A 16,808-nucleotide genomic window follows, 5' to 3' on the forward strand; every position below is an offset into this window, starting at 1 on the left:
CGCCACGAATACAGGTTACATGGCCCTTTGCTGTCTGGATGCATGCGTGATACTCAGCCTCCGCCACGAACCCAACGCGCCGCGTCTGTACAAACTTAAAGTTTTCTAGGTCAATCGACGAATCGAAAACAGTATCCGGCCGGAAGAAGAAATGGAACCCAAGCTATGCATGGCAGCTGCCGAGCCAGCCGTATACCATCCGAGTAGACAGGCCAACTCCGATGCAACTCCAACCCACCAGAATAAATAACAGAGATAATTTCCCAATAAAGCGCAACAAGGCATAGTCCCTCTCTTTCGGAGCCCGGAACTCCGCAGCAACCCGCAGCAACCCACTCGTTCAGCTTCAGCCTCATATCTTAGCACAGCGCTCGACCCCACGATTCCTGTAGGGCTGAGAGCACCCTGCAGCTGCAGCTTACTCATACTGCATACATATCTACGTATGAGGCGCTCCGCATTTGGCGGGTTTCGGAGCCGATGCAACTGAGCGCTGCTGTCACTGTCACCGGTGGCTGGATCTGGTTCAGGATGACATGGACAGACGCCCAGTCCAGGCTTTACGGTTGTTCTCATGGCATGTGGCGACCACGCCTACACAGCAGAACAAGAGTAGGGGACAACTATCGTAGGTAGTTGCCGTGGAGTGGAAGTTGTGGTGTGTAGAACACGACCAGGAGGGGCATATTGCAGCATTAAGCTTGTATGTTGCTTACAGGCGGAGCTGTCATAACAATGAACGTGATATTACTCTCACTGCGCTGTAATTCCCAAGCCAGCGCCAGACTACACGAGCTTCTATCAAAACGAGCACCTTCTTGGCGGAGGCATGTCCTACCCCTCAACCCCAAGATACAAAAACATAAACGCCATAATCTTATCCCTCACCCCATCATGCCTCATCAGATTCTCCTCCTCGATCTCCGCGATGATTTGCAGTCGATCCCCTACCTCAATCCTCCCTTCATGACAAACCCCAGCCCCAGAAAGATGAGCAACCCCGTCATCATCCACATACCCCTCCCCCCCATACTCCTGCACAGACTCACAGACCGGCTCACCATTAACAAACATCGTGATAACCCGCCCGCCATCATGCATATGCCCCCTCGCCTCGAGGATTGGGCCCGAAACAGGCGAAACCCACTCCTCTGATAGATACACCCGCTGCTCAGGCACGGCATCAATTTCACCATCAGAGCAGGGAGGGCCGATATTCAGCCAGATCAAATCCGCCTTCTTGTATGTTCCGGCTGAAGACGGTGAAGTTGAAGCTGAAACCCACTCATACCGCACCGTGACACCGACATCCGCCTCGAAGGGCGTCTCGTTCATGATCTCCACGGCTGTAACCCACTCGCTTTCGTCGGAGACATAATACCCCCAATTGCCCCTCGTGTTCAATCTCCAAACCGGCCGTTCGTTTCCGGCGCCGTAAAAGAAGTGTCCTGACAGCTGGGGGCAGACGATGTCGCTGGAGTCGTCGAACTGCATGAGGTGGTGCAGCCAGATCCCTGAAGACATGGGAAGGGATGTGCCGTTTTGGTCGTGAAGGGTGGTTTCCATGGAGAGCAGGTAGCAGTCGCTGCATGGTTTCGAAGGGGATGGGAGCGGGGTGTGGGGATACATGCTGTGAGGGTGAAGCTTAAAGGGACCGTGTATTATCTCTGTTGTCTGGATTGAAAACTCAGGTAAGGGTGCAGGTGAAGCAAAGGTAATTGGAAGATAAAATATGGCGAGCCCAAGGAAAATCTGGATTGAAAGCCTCATGGTGTCAATATCTCTCAGCAGTTGGAGCGTGTAGGTCGAAAGGGCAAGCACTCAGATGTTTGTTTCAAGATACCGCTTTTTATATGCGCTCTTTGCAGCTTTGATTTTATATGATCTGCGAGCAAGCAATCAGATCTCCTCGCCGGGAATTGCTCTACTCCATCTACTATCCAGTATCTATTTCTGGACCAGGCCTTGTAGTTCAATACATTGCGTGACACCACTCCAGCTACTAGTTACTCCAAGCCCAAGACAGCACGGGCGTCGGCAAGTCCTTCCCAAACAAGCAAGCTTGACGCTATCCAAACCCCGATGGCAAATTCCACCAACCACCAAAAATAGCCCCCACGCTTCATCGAAATACACCTTCAAGCCGAACCGCCCTACATAGCCAAGATCATATTCCACCTATGGGCGAGGCGCAAGCATTTAAGCACGGCTCGCTTTGGCCCGCGACTGCCCTGCAGTTCCATGCGGCGTCAGCATTATCTCAGCCTTTTAGTCTAGAGTATACTACAATGTATGAGGATTTAAGGGGCCAAAAATGAGCAGATTTAGATTATCACCGTGGCGCAGCAAAGGACCATGTGTTTGAAAGCTATTCTACCCCTGTGACTGTCCAATAGCAGTCATCGTAGATACAAGACCGGCTGCATCCATCAGGCAGGGAGCCTAGGTAGAACCGCATCAGAGCACTCTAAACTGGCTTGGCGGAGTGACTCTTATTTTAGATACCCGCTATAGCTTTGCACGATATGGGTTATGCTGGCTGCATACTAGCCATCACATTCACCGTCTTGCTTTTGATGTAGCGGCATGGCTCGCAACGGCTACTTCAGTTGCTAAGATGCAGATGGGCTTCTATTTTGAGAACGGGAGACGTAGACTGTCTATCTATCCGTGCGTGCGAGTCTCGAGGCCAGGGAAGACGGCACTCGGCGGTATATCATACCCTCGCCCTTCCTTCCACGGTACTCTGTCCACCCTCCACTACTTCTCTCGCTATCACCGCACACTCTGCCGTGTTATAACATCTGTTACAATTTGACTTCACATAAACCAAACCCAATGAAGCTCCTTACAGCACTCACATACTCTGCCTCTCTCGCGGCAATGCTACCGGACTCTGCGCAAGCAGCACCGACACCCGTCGCGCCAGCTACGCACCGCGTCGAGATACGATCAAACGCTCAATCACTCGAAGGGCCTGATCTTTCGCAGCGGGCGGAATTGAGCGTCGAAAGTGCAGGCGCGGGTCAACACTCTGAGACTGTCCCACTTGAGTACGTGTCATCATCTAGTGGCTGCATGCAGATATTCATTGCTGATACGTTGGCTACCTGCATAGGGTTCCTGAACCAGATGCTGTATATAACGAAGAAACGGGCGCCGGTTCCCGCAATGAGCCCAGGGAGGTGGGTTTCTCTATCGCATGCTGCGGCGAGAAAGATAGATAGATATACTGACCGTTACTTGACAGCGGAATGGTCGACCATCATCGTTTTGTGTGGTGATGTGATGGGATTGTTATTGTTCAATTGAAAAGATGATTCTTGGAGATTGGTGATCGAGATGGAACTCATTATGTATTCATTCCTCGTATCGCGCCTTGACCTTATCGGTCGGAGGTCGCCGACCCCAGATTGCATGGTATATGTACAGCTCAACTCTCCTACAATCAATCAGTAAATAAATAATTAAATAAAATGCTCTACACTCACGCAACCATCATTACCGTCGACGCCTCCCGTCGAATCATCGTCGACGGCGCTCTCCGGGTGTCTTCCAACATCATCGACGCCATCGGCAAAACCGCCACCCTCCAAGAACAATACCCCGACGATGAAGAATACGACCTGACAGGACGCATTGTGATTCCAGGCTTGATCTCAACCCATATGCACACGGCGCAGACATTGCTTAGAGGAGCAGCAGACGATCTCGAACTGGTTTCTTGGCTCTGTGAGCGCATTTGGGTCCTACAGGGGAACTTTACCGCACACGATGGCTATGTCGCGGCCAGACTAAGTATCGCGGAGATGCTGAAGAGCGGGACGACCTGTTTCTTGGAGAGCATGGTACGTTCCCGCCTTTTCTACATGGGCATTGTTGATGAGATTAGTTCGCCGATCGATATGGCTTTGATGGCCTCTGCCAAGCAGTCGAGGAATCCGGTATCCGAGGCTGTCTGGGAAAGATTGTTATGGATATCGCCACCTACGCCAAGGACGAAGCTTGGGCTATGCACCCTGGTCTAGTCGAAGACAGAGAGACGTCGCTGCTAGGAACGTTGAAGATGTGGGAGAAATGGAATGGCAAGGCGGATGATCGCATACGCGTGTGGTTTGGGGCCAGGACACCGGGCGGGTATGCTAGTACTCCCTCATTCTACTTCGTCTACTTCATCCACTGGTTGTTTCAGCAGTGGGACTGACAGCGCCTGCAGTGTCTCCGACGCCCTTTACCGCGAAATGACCCAACTGTCGCGCGAAAAGTCGATCCCCATAACGATGCACTGCGCCGAGGTAAAAGCCGACCGGGTCTTTTTCGACTCGGTCGGCCACACACCAATGACGTACTGTTCGTCCGTGGGACTGCTATCTCCCTCGACGGTCCTCGTGCACATGGTCCACCTAGACGACAACGATATCACCCTGCTCGCTAAATCTGGCACCCACGTTGCGCACTGCCCGACATCGAATGCAAAACTTGCCTCGGGAATTTGCCGCGTCCCGGATCTCCAAAAGGCAGGGGTCAATGTCGGAGTCGGAACAGACGGCGCCCCCTGCAACAACACCTGCGACTTACTGCAGGAGATGAAACTCGCTGCAATTATCCATAAGAGTATCTCTCTTGACCCAACCTCTGTCCCGGCCGAATCGGTACTGGAAATGGCAACGATCAACGGTGCGAAGGCGCTCGGGTTGGAGGAGAGTATTGGGAGTTTGGAGGTGGGGAAAAAGGCGGATTTCGTGGCGATTGATGCGAGGGGAGTGAATATGCAGCCATGGTTCAATCCGGTGAGTGCGGTGGTTTACACGGCGACCGGGAAGGATGTGGAAATTGTTGTCGTCGATGGGAAGATGGTGGTGGAGGGAGGAAGGTTGTTGAGTATGGACGAAACCGAGGTGGTCAGGGAGGCAGAGAGGGCGAGCCGTGGGGTTGTTGAACGAGCGGGGTTGGCAGAGAAGGTGAAGCCAAGGTGGAGGGTCGAGTAGGGGGTAATTAAGAGTACTTTCGAGCGAGGAGCGAGGATAGAAATGGATGAACTTAGCAGGCTGTTGATGGTTGGAAGATGGAAGATGGAAGATGGAGAGCCCCATGCAGCCACATGACCAAGATGCATGCAGCAGTCACGAGACTTGCCCGCAACCTTTTTGTGTGGATCAGCAACTAGGCAGTACCGTACAGTATACGCAGTTACGCACTACTACGTAGAGAATAATAATATTGCTGGTCTCTGCATGCTCAGGTGGTAAAGGACTGATGCATTTCTGGGGATGGTCAGGGCCCCAGGGGTTCCCCGGTTTCTGAGGCGAAACCCCACAGGAGAAGAGAGGTCAATTATTGGATCTTCCGCTCGCCAAAAGCTGCCCTTTCAGCAGGACCCCCCATCGGGCCCCCATCCAGATTAGAGCAGTCAGTGTCACAGACTCACAGTACTATCTAAGTAGTGAGGCCGATGAATTTCCGCGAGGTCTGCTGGTCGCGTGGCACACGTGATTGTCGTCAAGCTAGTCCCGATCGAGCGTCAACAGTCCAACGAACTAACTAATGCACGAAATCCTCGACAGGTACTACTTGCTCGACAACCTTTCTGCTCTGCTCATTTCTCGCTCTGCTGACTCCGTACTCAACTCCATAGCGAGGTCAGAGTATCGCCATTGCTCCTTCTGTGGGCAGGGGTAAGACCTTAAGAAGGCGCTCCACCCAGCCTTCGCCACCACTGGAAATTCCTCCTCATCTTTCAACGCTTGCTTGGAACTTGCCACGCAGGGGCTCGCTTTCTGGTTCCGATTTAGAATCTTCTACCTCGCTGATTACGGAACCTTTTCCCCGGCCCATGCGACTCCGTCCGATAATTTCTACCCCTGCCTCCTCATCCTCCCCTTTCCCCATCAACAACATGCAGCTGAAGCGCATGACCGTTGCCCGGACCTGAGCGACATGGCGCCGACGACCCATTCAACTTGATCTCGCTCTCGAATCTCCTTCGTTCCCTCCTCCTCGAACCGTCTCGCGACATCCGACTCCTCCGCCATGACGACCGACCTCACACAACCCCCTGATGGGCTTATTGGCGGTTACAAGGGGAACAGTGTCCCTGTGAAGATCGTCGTCGTGACCTTCAGTTCGTTGGCTCTCTACAATGCGGTGGAACTGGTCATCCTGATCCTGTTCACTTTCCAACGCTACTGGGGTCTATACTTCTGGACAATGATCCTGTCGGGGGTTTTGGGTGTCATTCCTCATGCCGTTGGATACCTCATGGAATTTTTCGCCCTCGGGCCCCAGTGGCTCGGCATTACAATCTCGACAATCGGCTTTTACTTTATGGTCCCCGGCCAATCCTTCGTCCTTTACTCGCGGCTCCATCTTGTCGTACAGAATCGCAAACTCCTCCGCTTCCTCCTATGGCTCATCTGTATCGACGCAGTTCTACTCCTCATACCTACGACTGTCCTTACCTTCTCCACCGCATATATTCGCACAGAGCCGATCGTTATAGGATACAATGTGATGGAGCGGTTACAAGTCGCCTGGTTTTGCGCGCAGGAAATTCTCATCTCCTCGATTTACATCTGGGAAACCGCGAAACTGTTGCGCCTGCGGCCAGAAAAGGACACACGCCGCACGCGAGTGCTGTACGAATTGCTTGCCATCAACCTGATCATCATCAGCATGGACGTTGCGCTTCTGGTGCTGGAATACCACGGTCTCTGGTTTCTGCAAACAACAATAAAGGCTGCAGTCTACAGTATTAAACTGAAGCTTGAATGTGGCGTGCTGCGCAAACTCGTTGAGATTGTGCAACCGCACCGGCAAGACACGAGGTCCACAGAATCAGAACAGTACCCGACCTTCGTAGACCCGGATCAGATTGTTGGCGACGTGACGCGCGCCGCCCCGGCCCCCGGCACACGACCTACGTGGCGGACTTCATTTGACAGTCTCAGTCTGTCAGATCGCCGACGGCCGATCTCCATGGCATCCGCACTCTCTCAAGCGCCCTCTCGACCTCCTTGATCTCTTCACATTTTTCGCCGGGTTATCCGTACTACGACGTGACCACTGCCGGCTTTACCATAGTCATTAATGCAGCCGCCAAGACTGTATACCACCCAAGGGCCCATGTCTCACCATTCGGTCCACTCCCCCACCGGGGTCTCACCCCAGGTTTCACATAAACCCAAGACATTTTACGATGGATGCCTCAGAATGGGCGCTCTTCCGAACCCTGTCCACCATCAAAGGCAGTCGCCAAAACTCAGTGTACAGCATATACACGCTCATTGTACATTCTTGACATATACTTTACACACATTCATGTCTTCATGTATCCACGAGCACATGATTTCCAGCGTCTCGAAGCGATTTTACATTCATGTACCCATTTCATTATATGCACCTGATATACCCAGGTTCTACAAAATAATATCATTTCTCACATAAGCTTGTTTCCAGGGTTACTTCCAACACCATCCGATTCTAGAGACCGTCCTAACCACTCGGCATAAACCCGAAAGTCCCTCCCCTCTTTCACTCTTTCGCCCTCGCAAAACTCCAAGAGCGCCCGCTCCCTCTCTCCAACCGTCGACCCAGTAGCGGCTAGCACCTTCGCCAGATCCACCGGACACAGATACGGCGGCTGTCTCGCGTCTTCGGCCACCGACGCAGATCCCTGCATTATACACGCGTAGTACACGCAATGGTCGAGGCCGAGGCAGTGCGACAGTTCGTGGCTGACCGTTCTGACGGTGCGGTAGAGCCAGAGGGAGCCTTCGTTTGGCTCATCACATGCCTGCGAGCTGCTAAAGATACGCATTGCGGATTCGAGTGGACTGTCCCGGTGTTTCTCCTTCATTGCGGTCTGGCTTTTTCTAGCCGTACTCTTTGCTTTCTTTGGCCCTTGACACATTTGCTCAATATATGATGAACAATGACTCCCCGGCCAGGCATGGCCCCGCTCGACCCCCTGCTCCTTATCTAGAGAAGGATGGTAGCGCGCTGTCGAGACAACCGCGACACGACTCCCGCCGTATGCGCGCCCGCAGACGAACAGATCATCTTCGTCTTCGTATAGATCCTGGTCGACTAGCATACATAGCGCGTAGGCGTCTTTCGGTAAGATTGATATGGCGACGTCTAGGAGGTCGTCGAGGTTGAGTTGGTTGGTGTACAGGTTTCCCGGACTGGGGGTGGGAGAGGGGCGCGTGCGGATCCTAATACTTTCTTTTGAGGTGGATACGCCGATGAACTCGGTTTGCTTTGCTGCTTCGGATTTGGTTTTGCGTGGTCGTTTTGCAGCCGGTGCTTCGTCTTCGGTCCAGGGGGTAAACTTCCAACTCGGGATTTTGAGTTCTTTGACTGCGAGACTGGGGCCGTGGAAGAAGGCCTTCAGGTACTCGACCACATCGCCGATCTCGGGCTTCTCAATGTCCTTTCTATTTGGGGCTGGGGGTTTGAGGTGTGGCTTGCTCCAACCGGCCATGAACGCCACCCCATGACTGATCTTAGGAGGTGCGAGGACATATAGTCTTCCGTCGTGAAGTAACAGGATTTCGTTCCTCCTCATCATACCACTCCTGGAACGATTGAGGCGGGTATTCGGGGTCTAGTGCTAGCTCGTCGTCTGGAAGGATTAGAGGGGCAGGGAAGTTTTGGATGTCGGTTCTTGTGGGGGAAGCTCTCGCTGGAGGGAACGGCTTGCATGCATTCTCTCGCTCCTTTTGGGTTAGTTGGGTGTAATTAACGAGTGTAGCGTGGCGAGAGGGGGTGTATGTTATGGATCCATGGGGACACGAAGTAGAGGGCTGTACGGGCATCCTTAGGATATATGTCTGTGAAAGAGGAGATCTTGGGAGTCTTGGAAGGCACAGTCATGTTTTGATTGTGGCCAATGCTCAGCCACAACACGTGGGGGGATTTGTGCCTGGATATCAGGTTGGTGCCTACTTCCATTCTAACCAGTATACGTCGCCCTCTACAAGGCCCTATGCATGCCCTGACCCTTTAGAACCGCATCCGGAAGCCAGAAGTCCTCACTACGAAACCATTTACTCGCACTCTTTCTCTCCATTTCCCTGTCCCTCTCATGCCTCTTCAACCGCCTCGTCCGTTCCATATATTCAAGCATAATCTCTACTCTAGGCGCCAACGGCTCATCCAGCCCATTGTGCGCTCCAGTCCTCAAGCTAATTTCGCTCTCCAGTAACCGAGATTCACTTATTCTCCTTCTCCTCGATTCCCGCACTCCACTTCTACCTTTCTGCAACGGGTCCCCCGACTCCGGCGCCGCTCCCCACGTAATATAAAACTGAACCCGGTCGTCGGGCCTATACTCAATCATCTTGTGATAGAGCAGGTCATAGAACATTCCAAATCGCAATCCGCCCTCAAAAAGACCATTCCCCCCCTTTCGTATCGAGAACAACGAACCAGGCCCAGACCGCGGCGCGTCCGCACTTCCGGGCTTCGGAGCCTGGTACGCTGTCCGCATACCGTCGACGTATCCTCTGTGCTCCTCCCTTCCGCCCTCCTGATCACTAAAGATCTGCACATAGTGGATACCCGCAGGCGGAGGCTGAGAGATTAGCATGCGGCGCCAGGAGGCATTGTGCCGCATGAGCGCTTGCTGTGCCTTTATTCGTGCCTCTGTGCTTCTCTTCTCAATTCCATTTCCTGACAAATGCCTCGTTCTGGTCTCGCTTGATTCTTTTCCATAGGGGAGATGAGAGAAGAAGTATGCGGTGTCGACGTAGACAGGAGGGTTCGGACTGGGGCTGTTTTCTCGCGTGGTCTTTGCGAATGGTGGGCCGCCAAAATGTTGGAGGAGCAGAGGGTTGAATTTGTATGCTATTCCTCGTGTTCTTTCGGGCCCACTCGAGACATGATAATGTGGGACAGGGGCAATCGGCCTAAAGAACAGTATTTCTTGCAATTTGGGTGATTGGGAGATCGTCGCGAGCCATTGCTTGTTTACCCGTTGCGCGTGGAGAAGGGTGACTTGGTCGATGTCCAGGAGGATTTGTTCTAGTAGCTCGGGAATACCGAGCACGGCCGGGGCTGCTACCGTGGATGTTGAGTTGCCCATGCTAGACTCGTATATGCTTGTTGACTGTTGATGATGGCGGGGTCTCCATGTGAGTTGGGTAGCTCCACAGGAACGTCTAGAGCCACCACGAAGCCCGGTTCTTAGGGAGGTGGGCAATGGGATAAAGGATCGCTTTGGATAAGACCGTCTTGGTGGTGAGGTGCCCTACCACGTGATTTCCCAGCCCCCCCCCCTTGAGGTTCCTGCCACCGGTCCATTGAAGCGGCCGTGCTATGCCTCCAGTCTCTCTAATCGGACCTTTCCTTTGAAAATGCGACATTGTGGTGTTTCGCGTTCCTTTGGGTCTCGGCCTTGGCCCTTCCGTTCGTACCGAGAGGTAATGTATGCTATCAAAAGGATATGCGTTCGGGAGAAGGGATTCCCCTGCTAGATGGTGATTACGAGTTCTGCATAGAGTCTATGGCGCATTACAGTTGGTGGCATGACAAAAGATTTGATTTGAAAGTGGACAGGGGGCCCTGTAAGTAATGAGATCCTGCGACGTCTTTGAGTCGAGTTTGTTGATCTGCTACAGGGCCGACTTCACACGATCTCTTCCACGCTGTTCGCGAACGGGAGTTGAAGTGGACCAAATCTTATGCAAAACCTCGCCTTCCTGATGAGCGTCTCTACCGAGAGATCTATCATTTCTGTCAAGTCTCTCCGGATGGTGACATAAAGATTTGTCCGACTATCTAAGTTTGGCGCGATGGCTCGGTTTGAAGAAGGGAAGCCCACTAGATCGGCCAGTTCTTCGCCACACTGATTTCCAGCCGAATAATATTCTCATCTCAAAGACAAATGAAATCGTTGGACTAGTTGATTGGCAACACTTACCCATTCTTCCTCTCGGAATCGCGGCGGGGATCCCAAAGCATTTCCAGAACTATGGCGATCCTGATTCGGAAAAGCTGCTTGAGCCTCAGATCGATCTTCCACCAAACTTTGACTCGCTGAGCTTCTCAGAGCAAGTCCAGGTACGGGAGACCATTCGGAAACGGCTGGTCCATTTTCTTTACGCTGCCTTGACCAAGCGCTCGAATCAAGAACATTATGATGCAATATTCAACCAGTCTGTGACCTTGCACCAGCGCCTTTTCAAGAGTGCTGGCACTCCGTGGGAAGGCGACTCAACTACCTTACGGGCTGAAATGATTCATGCCATCCAGAGCTGGTCGACTTTAATCACAGCAGACTCTATAGAGGGTGAGGAAGGGATAAGCACCGTGCCCCCTCTAGAGTTCACAGAAACAAGTATCCGTGACACGATGCATGTGGATGCGCAACAGAGAGAAGCGGATCCTACAATGGAACAAATGCGAGCTGCCCTTGGTGTTCACATAATGGGGTGGGTGGCTAATGATAATTATCAGGCTGCGAAGCAAATGGCTCGCGAGGTGAAGGCCAAAATGCTCGAAGCGGCTCAAACACCAGCCGAGGTCACTGGGGTTCAGAATCATTTTCCGTTCGATGACTTTGATGAAGACTCTTAAGGTCACGTACTTGTCAATGGTATTAAAAGTATCGGACTACTTGTGTGTAGGATTGAGCTGATCTTCGAGCGTATACTTGCAATTCCGTCTCCGTCTGCATACGAGATTAATCAGAAAATGGAATGTACCCCTAAATCGTCGTCTCTGTAAGCTCCTAATCATAACAATCGCGACCCTCTCCCTATTCAAGAACTTCTCCTCATCCTCCAGCAACTTCTGCGCATTCTCCCTCTGCCCCATCCGCTCCATAAACTTGTCCGCCGCATCTTGATCAGCGAAAGTGAGCTCGGCTGTCGCATCAAAATCAAAGTCTGACTGTTCGCCTCTCACGACGATCGCGGGGATGAGTGCATTGCGTCCGGGGCCATCTCCGGTCGGAGTATTGACGGTTGTGCGTGCCAGGTATGTTCTTCGATGCGAGAGAGGAAATGTATCTCCCGCCAGAGATTTGATGAGTTGTACGTGTTCTTCGTAGTGGGTTCTGAATTCTTCAAGGGACAGGCCCGGCTTGCGGGAGCTGAGAATAAGGGCTTTGATGGGCATCGTGGCTTGAGTTGATGATGAGAAATCTCTGGCGTGCTCGCTGCCGATGCTCTAACTATTATAACAGCCTTAGTCCTACGCTGTCAGCTTGACAGAAAAAGAAGCATTTTGCGCCCGGAGGAATAGACATGTCAGGGTTATAATAGTGCTATAGTGGACTAGTAGTTGGGAGTCTCAAATGGCCTTCTAATGCAGCTCTTGGCATCGGCCGAATGATTTATCATTGTATACATGCTTTCAAATCGTCTTCAGAATGGGTGTATATAGGTGGCCATATCTTCTTCCCAAGGGCTTCTCCTCCTACACTTACAACTACAGTTGCACTCCAAACACCATGGGCCAGCCAAAAGTTACTCCTCTCCCATCCAACATCGACCTAACCGGCAAAACCGCCATGATCACAGGCGCAACTGCAGGACTCGGTCTCGAAACCGCCCGCCAACTCCTGACCCTCAAACTCTCCACCCTGATCATCGCGGTCCGGAACGTATCCAAGGGCGAATCATGCGCTCGCGGCCTTCTCTCCGACCCAAACATCCATTCCGTCAATCCCAACGCCACAATCAACATCCTCGAAGTCGACATGGAATCCTACGCGAGCATCCAGAGCTTCGCTCATAGAGTCCGAGAGACTATCCCTGTGCTTGATTATCTAGTTCTGAACGCGGGTATAATCCGCTTCGAGTTTAAGAAGACCATCGACGGCCACGAACAGAACATGCAGGTCAATTACTACGCCAACGCCCTTCTCCTTGCCGAGCTCCTCCCCTACCTAACCACCTGTGCGGAGCGTAGATCTTCCCCAGTCCGAATCACCTGGCTGGGGAGCAGAATGTACTACAGATCCCACACGTTGAACAACGCGCACGTCTTAAACCCCGCAGTCTCGGTTCTTTCGTACATGGACAGCCTAGCAAGCTGGAACTCATTTCGTCGGTACAACGACACGAAGCTCCTCGCTGCCATGTTTGTGTATGAGCTTGCTCCCCGACTCGACGCGAGCAAGGTATTGTTGAATATTGTTTGTCCGGGGATGGTGCATACGGGGTTGAGTGATCACGGACCTTGGTATCTGACTTTGATTGCTGGGGTCATGAAGGCGATGAATGCGCGAACTATTGAGGTCGGGGGGTCGTTGATTGTTAACGCCATTGTTGTTGCTGGCGGGCAGAGCCATGGGGCCTTGTTGGGGGATAAGGAGATTGTCGAGTAAGCTCTCACTTTGCATCGATGTTGTCTGGCCAAATGTACGGAGCTAACATTCTACGATTAGGCCGACAGAGTTCATGAAGTCGGACAAAGGCCAGGAGTTGCAGAAAAGGCTCTGGAACGAGACGGTTGAAGAGATTCGGAAGTATATGGCGGTCCCGGAGGTTTTCGTAGAACAGGCCTAGTTTATTATCTTTGTGGTCCTATGCTACTTGTTCATTTCGTTTGGTTGCTTCCATCTCGAATTCCTGACGGATTTACATCCAGAGTAGCTCGCTTATTTATAGAATTATAATACGTATCGCTATTTCTCACCAGATGCACTCAAACATAGTCTACCCTGATACTTCGAACAACCGCTTCAACCTTGCCTGTGCCGAGGTGAGCACCTTCCCCCCATTCGCAATATCTCTATCCCATCGATCGAAAGCAGCGCGGAGGCAAGCTTCACACGCCCTTGTATCCGGGGCTTGTGGATACCGTCGCAAATACGTGACGAGGAGAAGGGTACAGTGAGTAGGCATCGCACATCTGTCCAGATACCATCTGTACGGATGGTACTCTGGATCCGTGGCGAGGATGATGTAGATTGATAGGTATTGGACGGAGAGTTCAGATGCTCTAGACATTGCTTTGAGAGTTAGCTACCCACAGAAACTGTGGCAGTACGATAAGGGTGTACGTACCGTGACCACTCGGCCTCTATTTCAGGGCCTTGATCTGCGTTCGCATCCAGAGTGAGGGTTTGCAATATGATGAAAGGCTCCAGTCGTGACATGGTTAGGATGCTTTGAGCCCATTGTCGAAAGGCTGAGGGCAGATTGTCGACAGCTTCCTCTTCTCCTGAACGGTATTCTGGAATGGCCTCAATTGTAGAACGTATTTTATCAGATATATCTCGGGCCTGTGTGAGGTACTCTGCATAACGGAATTCCGATATAAAGTGTGCACCTTGCATATGACTCAAGAAAGATTGTTCTAAGCCCACAACCTCACTGCGCACAAGAAGGAGCCGAGATATGAAGCCTTCACCTCCAAGCTCTGCAGCAGAGGATGCTGGTGAGGTACTACCATTAGGGGACGCTACTCCGGAGGAGAGTGGAAGGCCGGTAGAGACGGAGTACTGTACATCGAGCCAAACTATGTGCTGCCATATATGTTTGTGTTGCCACGCCTTGAGATTGGAGGCAGTGACATGCTGGTGTAGTCCCAACCTCTGCGCGAGACATGATATGCGGCTCACGAAAAGTCCATTACTCGGCGAGTCGAGTTGCCTTCCCATGAATGGGTCGGCTATTAGTTCCGCGATGATCGTACTTGTAGTCGGGTGCTCTAGGTGGTCGCATGCAGATAAACTCTTCACAAGCGAAGACCTAAAGTCATTCATAAGAGCCTCTTTATCGTTTCTCGCCAGGTACGGCTGCTCCCAGATGGACTCGGGCGCAGCTGATGCTCCTGCGAATAGAACAGCAACCAACACGCAGTTTCCGGTGATGTCTTCTAACAGCGTAGGTGGAATAATGGCGGACTGGGTCTTCTCACTACACCACTTCCAGAAATCAGCGTACCATCTCTGAAAATCTTGTCTATCAATCATTGGATATATTGAGTAGATGGAGTCGAAGAACACCTCAACGAGGGCGTCGCAGATGCCCTTGTCCGGAAGTGATTTCAACACAGACGCCTGGGCCAGGAAGTCGATATGTGGAGGCAGGAGGCTCTCTTCGTTGTCACCAACAGACGCGTCTAGAATGCTACTCTGTATTTTATCAGAACATTGCGATACATCCATGTTACTTACACTCACAGGGCCAAAGAGCGTACCGCTGAACTTCCTTGTCCGAGGATGGTTCCTGGCCTCAGTGGCAGGAACGCTCGCAGGCTGGTAAACACACTCCCTCCCCGACTTCTTGCAGTTGGCACATTCTGGCCGCTCCCGACCACACCGGACTTTTCGATCACGGCAGACGAGACAATTGAATGTAGGTCGAGGTCTTTTGATGGAGCGTTGGTTCGAATCGGGCATCTTGCATCGGCTGCGGGATGGAATGGAGGTTGTTCACGAAGGATCTGAAGCTGACTCGTACACCCAGATGCCAAGGCATGCGCTCATTGGTTCGAGTCTTTGTATCTTTGTGGAGTTTCAGGCAAGGAAATTGTACAAAGCCCTGGTACTTCATTGTTCGATCTTGATCTTTACTATCTCATGTATATATATAATGAACAGATCGCTGGCGTAACGAGAAAGTCTTAATCTATACCATACCAGGATTACATCCAAGATGGCTCCCGAATGCTCACCCCCAATCAAGCGCTTCCTCACAAAGGTCGCCGAAAAGGTAAAAGCAAAGAAAACCCGCAAGCCCGCACCCCCCCCCCCCATGGGACTGAAGGAAGCACACCGATCTACAATCTACCAAACGAAGTCCTATATCAGATCGCCGAGCATTGCGACAAGAGCTCTCTCGCTCGACTTTCCAAGACTAGTCAATTCTTCAATGTCCTGTTCACCAAACCCCTGTACAGAAACTACGCAGACGGATTCATTCTGGAGTGGGCCGCGTGCCGTCGGAAACTGCTCGATGTGACACTGGTGTTTGAAAATCGGAGTACGATTGGCGACTGTCATTTTCGACGGGCGTTGGCGAGCTGCTGTGACGATCCGTCCGAGGCGATCTTTGGTCTCATACTTAAGAACACTCCCAATGTTGACTATGATACTGTCTTTAGGTGCCTGCTCACCGCAACCATGAATGGCTCTCCCGCGATTGTTCGCACAATTCGTCAGAACCAGCAGGTTCTCGAGTCAGGCTGGGCGAAGCACTTTGCACGAGTAGCCCTGTGGGATGCGGCTCGGCTCAACCAACCCGTCATCGTGAAGAGACTGCTAAAGGTATTCCCCGACATTCCAGTTGACTGCGCTATGCATTTGGCACTGGAGAGACAGAATAACAACGTTGTCAAGATTCTAGCGAAGAACGCCCGAGAGCAGGGGAAACGGTTTTTCGTTTGGGAACTGCTCAAACACAGGTTACAATTCGTTGACCAGACAGCGCTGGAGCTACAAAGGTCAGAGGAAGAGGAGCAACTGTACGATGCAGCTGCCAATGGAAATATTCAAGAATGCGCGAGCTTATTGCAGAAGGCGTCCCGATTCCCGAAGAGGGTCAACAAGGCCATAGCCCGATGTGGCATGCAATTACTATGGGACATCCCCAGATTATAGACATTTTGCTGCAGAATAATGCACCGCTTTGGCTGATTGGCAGGCAATATGCGCATATCACGTTTGCTGGATCGACGTTGGACTTAGTTTGTTTGGCTGCTAGAACTAACTGGCGGGAAAGTGTCAGGAAGCTTGTGACAGCTGGGATTCCTTACTTCAATTTCCAGGCGTGCGAGATCGCTATCCGCAACACGAGTCTTCCTGTTCTACAAGCGTTGAATGCTGATGTTAAAGCTACAGATCGTGATGGGAA

At 51.9% G+C, this 16,808-nt stretch overlaps 9 protein-coding genes across 9 annotated transcripts; 6 read left to right on the plus strand and 3 right to left on the minus strand.

Annotated features, from left to right (window-relative positions):
- Positions 1-2,838: 2,838 nt before the first annotated feature.
- On the plus strand, positions 2,839-3,289 carry BJY04DRAFT_221801 (uncharacterized protein; the record flags this gene model as incomplete). The annotated part of the gene is made up of 3 exons (XM_073717230.1): positions 2,839-3,053; positions 3,119-3,185; positions 3,251-3,289. 3 exons carry the CDS (start codon positions 2,839-2,841, stop codon positions 3,287-3,289), a joined length of 321 nt encoding a protein of 106 aa, XP_073567650.1.
- Positions 3,290-3,452: 163 nt separating this feature from the next.
- Positions 3,453-5,257, plus strand: BJY04DRAFT_197304 (amidohydrolase). The gene is made up of 3 exons (XM_073712480.1): positions 3,453-3,848; positions 3,893-4,137; positions 4,217-5,257. Exons 1-3 carry the CDS (start codon positions 3,477-3,479, stop codon positions 4,986-4,988), a joined length of 1,389 nt encoding a protein of 462 aa, XP_073567651.1. The 5' UTR covers positions 3,453-3,476; the 3' UTR covers positions 4,989-5,257.
- Positions 5,258-5,509: 252 nt separating this feature from the next.
- Positions 5,510-7,108, plus strand: BJY04DRAFT_123540 (uncharacterized protein). The gene has a single exon (XM_073708378.1). It carries the CDS (start codon positions 6,031-6,033, stop codon positions 7,015-7,017), a length of 987 nt encoding a protein of 328 aa, XP_073567652.1. The 5' UTR covers positions 5,510-6,030; the 3' UTR covers positions 7,018-7,108.
- Positions 7,109-7,373: 265 nt separating this feature from the next.
- Positions 7,374-9,089, minus strand: BJY04DRAFT_230439 (archaemetzincin; the record flags this gene model as incomplete). The annotated part of the gene is made up of 3 exons (XM_073719298.1): positions 8,547-9,089; positions 7,535-8,503; positions 7,374-7,415 (listed from the first exon to the last, which is right to left on the minus strand). Exons 1-3 carry the CDS (start codon positions 8,814-8,816, stop codon positions 7,374-7,376), a joined length of 1,281 nt encoding a protein of 426 aa, XP_073567653.1. The 5' UTR covers positions 8,817-9,089.
- A 1,355-nt stretch (positions 9,090-10,444) lies between these two features.
- Positions 10,445-11,577, plus strand: BJY04DRAFT_221806 (uncharacterized protein; the record flags this gene model as incomplete). The annotated part of the gene is made up of 3 exons (XM_073717231.1): positions 10,445-10,565; positions 10,620-10,754; positions 10,835-11,577. The coding sequence occupies 3 exons, from the start codon at positions 10,445-10,447 to the stop codon at positions 11,575-11,577; spliced, it is 999 nt and encodes a 332-aa protein (XP_073567654.1).
- Positions 11,578-11,613: 36 nt separating this feature from the next.
- BJY04DRAFT_221807 (EthD domain-containing protein) lies at positions 11,614-12,120 on the minus strand (the record flags this gene model as incomplete). Its single annotated transcript, XM_073717232.1, has 1 exon — positions 11,614-12,120. The coding sequence occupies one exon, from the start codon at positions 12,118-12,120 to the stop codon at positions 11,614-11,616; it is 507 nt and encodes a 168-aa protein (XP_073567655.1).
- A 334-nt stretch (positions 12,121-12,454) lies between these two features.
- BJY04DRAFT_230441 (uncharacterized protein) lies at positions 12,455-13,514 on the plus strand (the record flags this gene model as incomplete). Its single annotated transcript, XM_073719299.1, has 2 exons — positions 12,455-13,329; positions 13,394-13,514. 2 exons carry the CDS (start codon positions 12,455-12,457, stop codon positions 13,512-13,514), a joined length of 996 nt encoding a protein of 331 aa, XP_073567656.1.
- Positions 13,515-13,664: 150 nt separating this feature from the next.
- Positions 13,665-15,355, minus strand: BJY04DRAFT_221809 (uncharacterized protein; the record flags this gene model as incomplete). Its single annotated transcript, XM_073717233.1, has 3 exons — positions 13,665-13,950; positions 14,016-15,088; positions 15,137-15,355. 3 exons carry the CDS (start codon positions 15,353-15,355, stop codon positions 13,665-13,667), a joined length of 1,578 nt encoding a protein of 525 aa, XP_073567657.1.
- A 267-nt stretch (positions 15,356-15,622) lies between these two features.
- Positions 15,623-16,555, plus strand: BJY04DRAFT_221810 (uncharacterized protein; the record flags this gene model as incomplete). The annotated part of the gene is made up of 1 exon (XM_073717234.1): positions 15,623-16,555. One exon carries the CDS (start codon positions 15,623-15,625, stop codon positions 16,553-16,555), a length of 933 nt encoding a protein of 310 aa, XP_073567658.1.
- Positions 16,556-16,808: the final 253 nt, after the last annotated feature.

This window comes from Aspergillus karnatakaensis (assembly GCF_047715665.1).
Source record: "Aspergillus karnatakaensis strain CBS 102800 unplaced genomic scaffold BJY04scaffold_52, whole genome shotgun sequence".
Taxonomy (NCBI): Eukaryota; Fungi; Ascomycota; class Eurotiomycetes; order Eurotiales; family Aspergillaceae; genus Aspergillus; species Aspergillus karnatakaensis.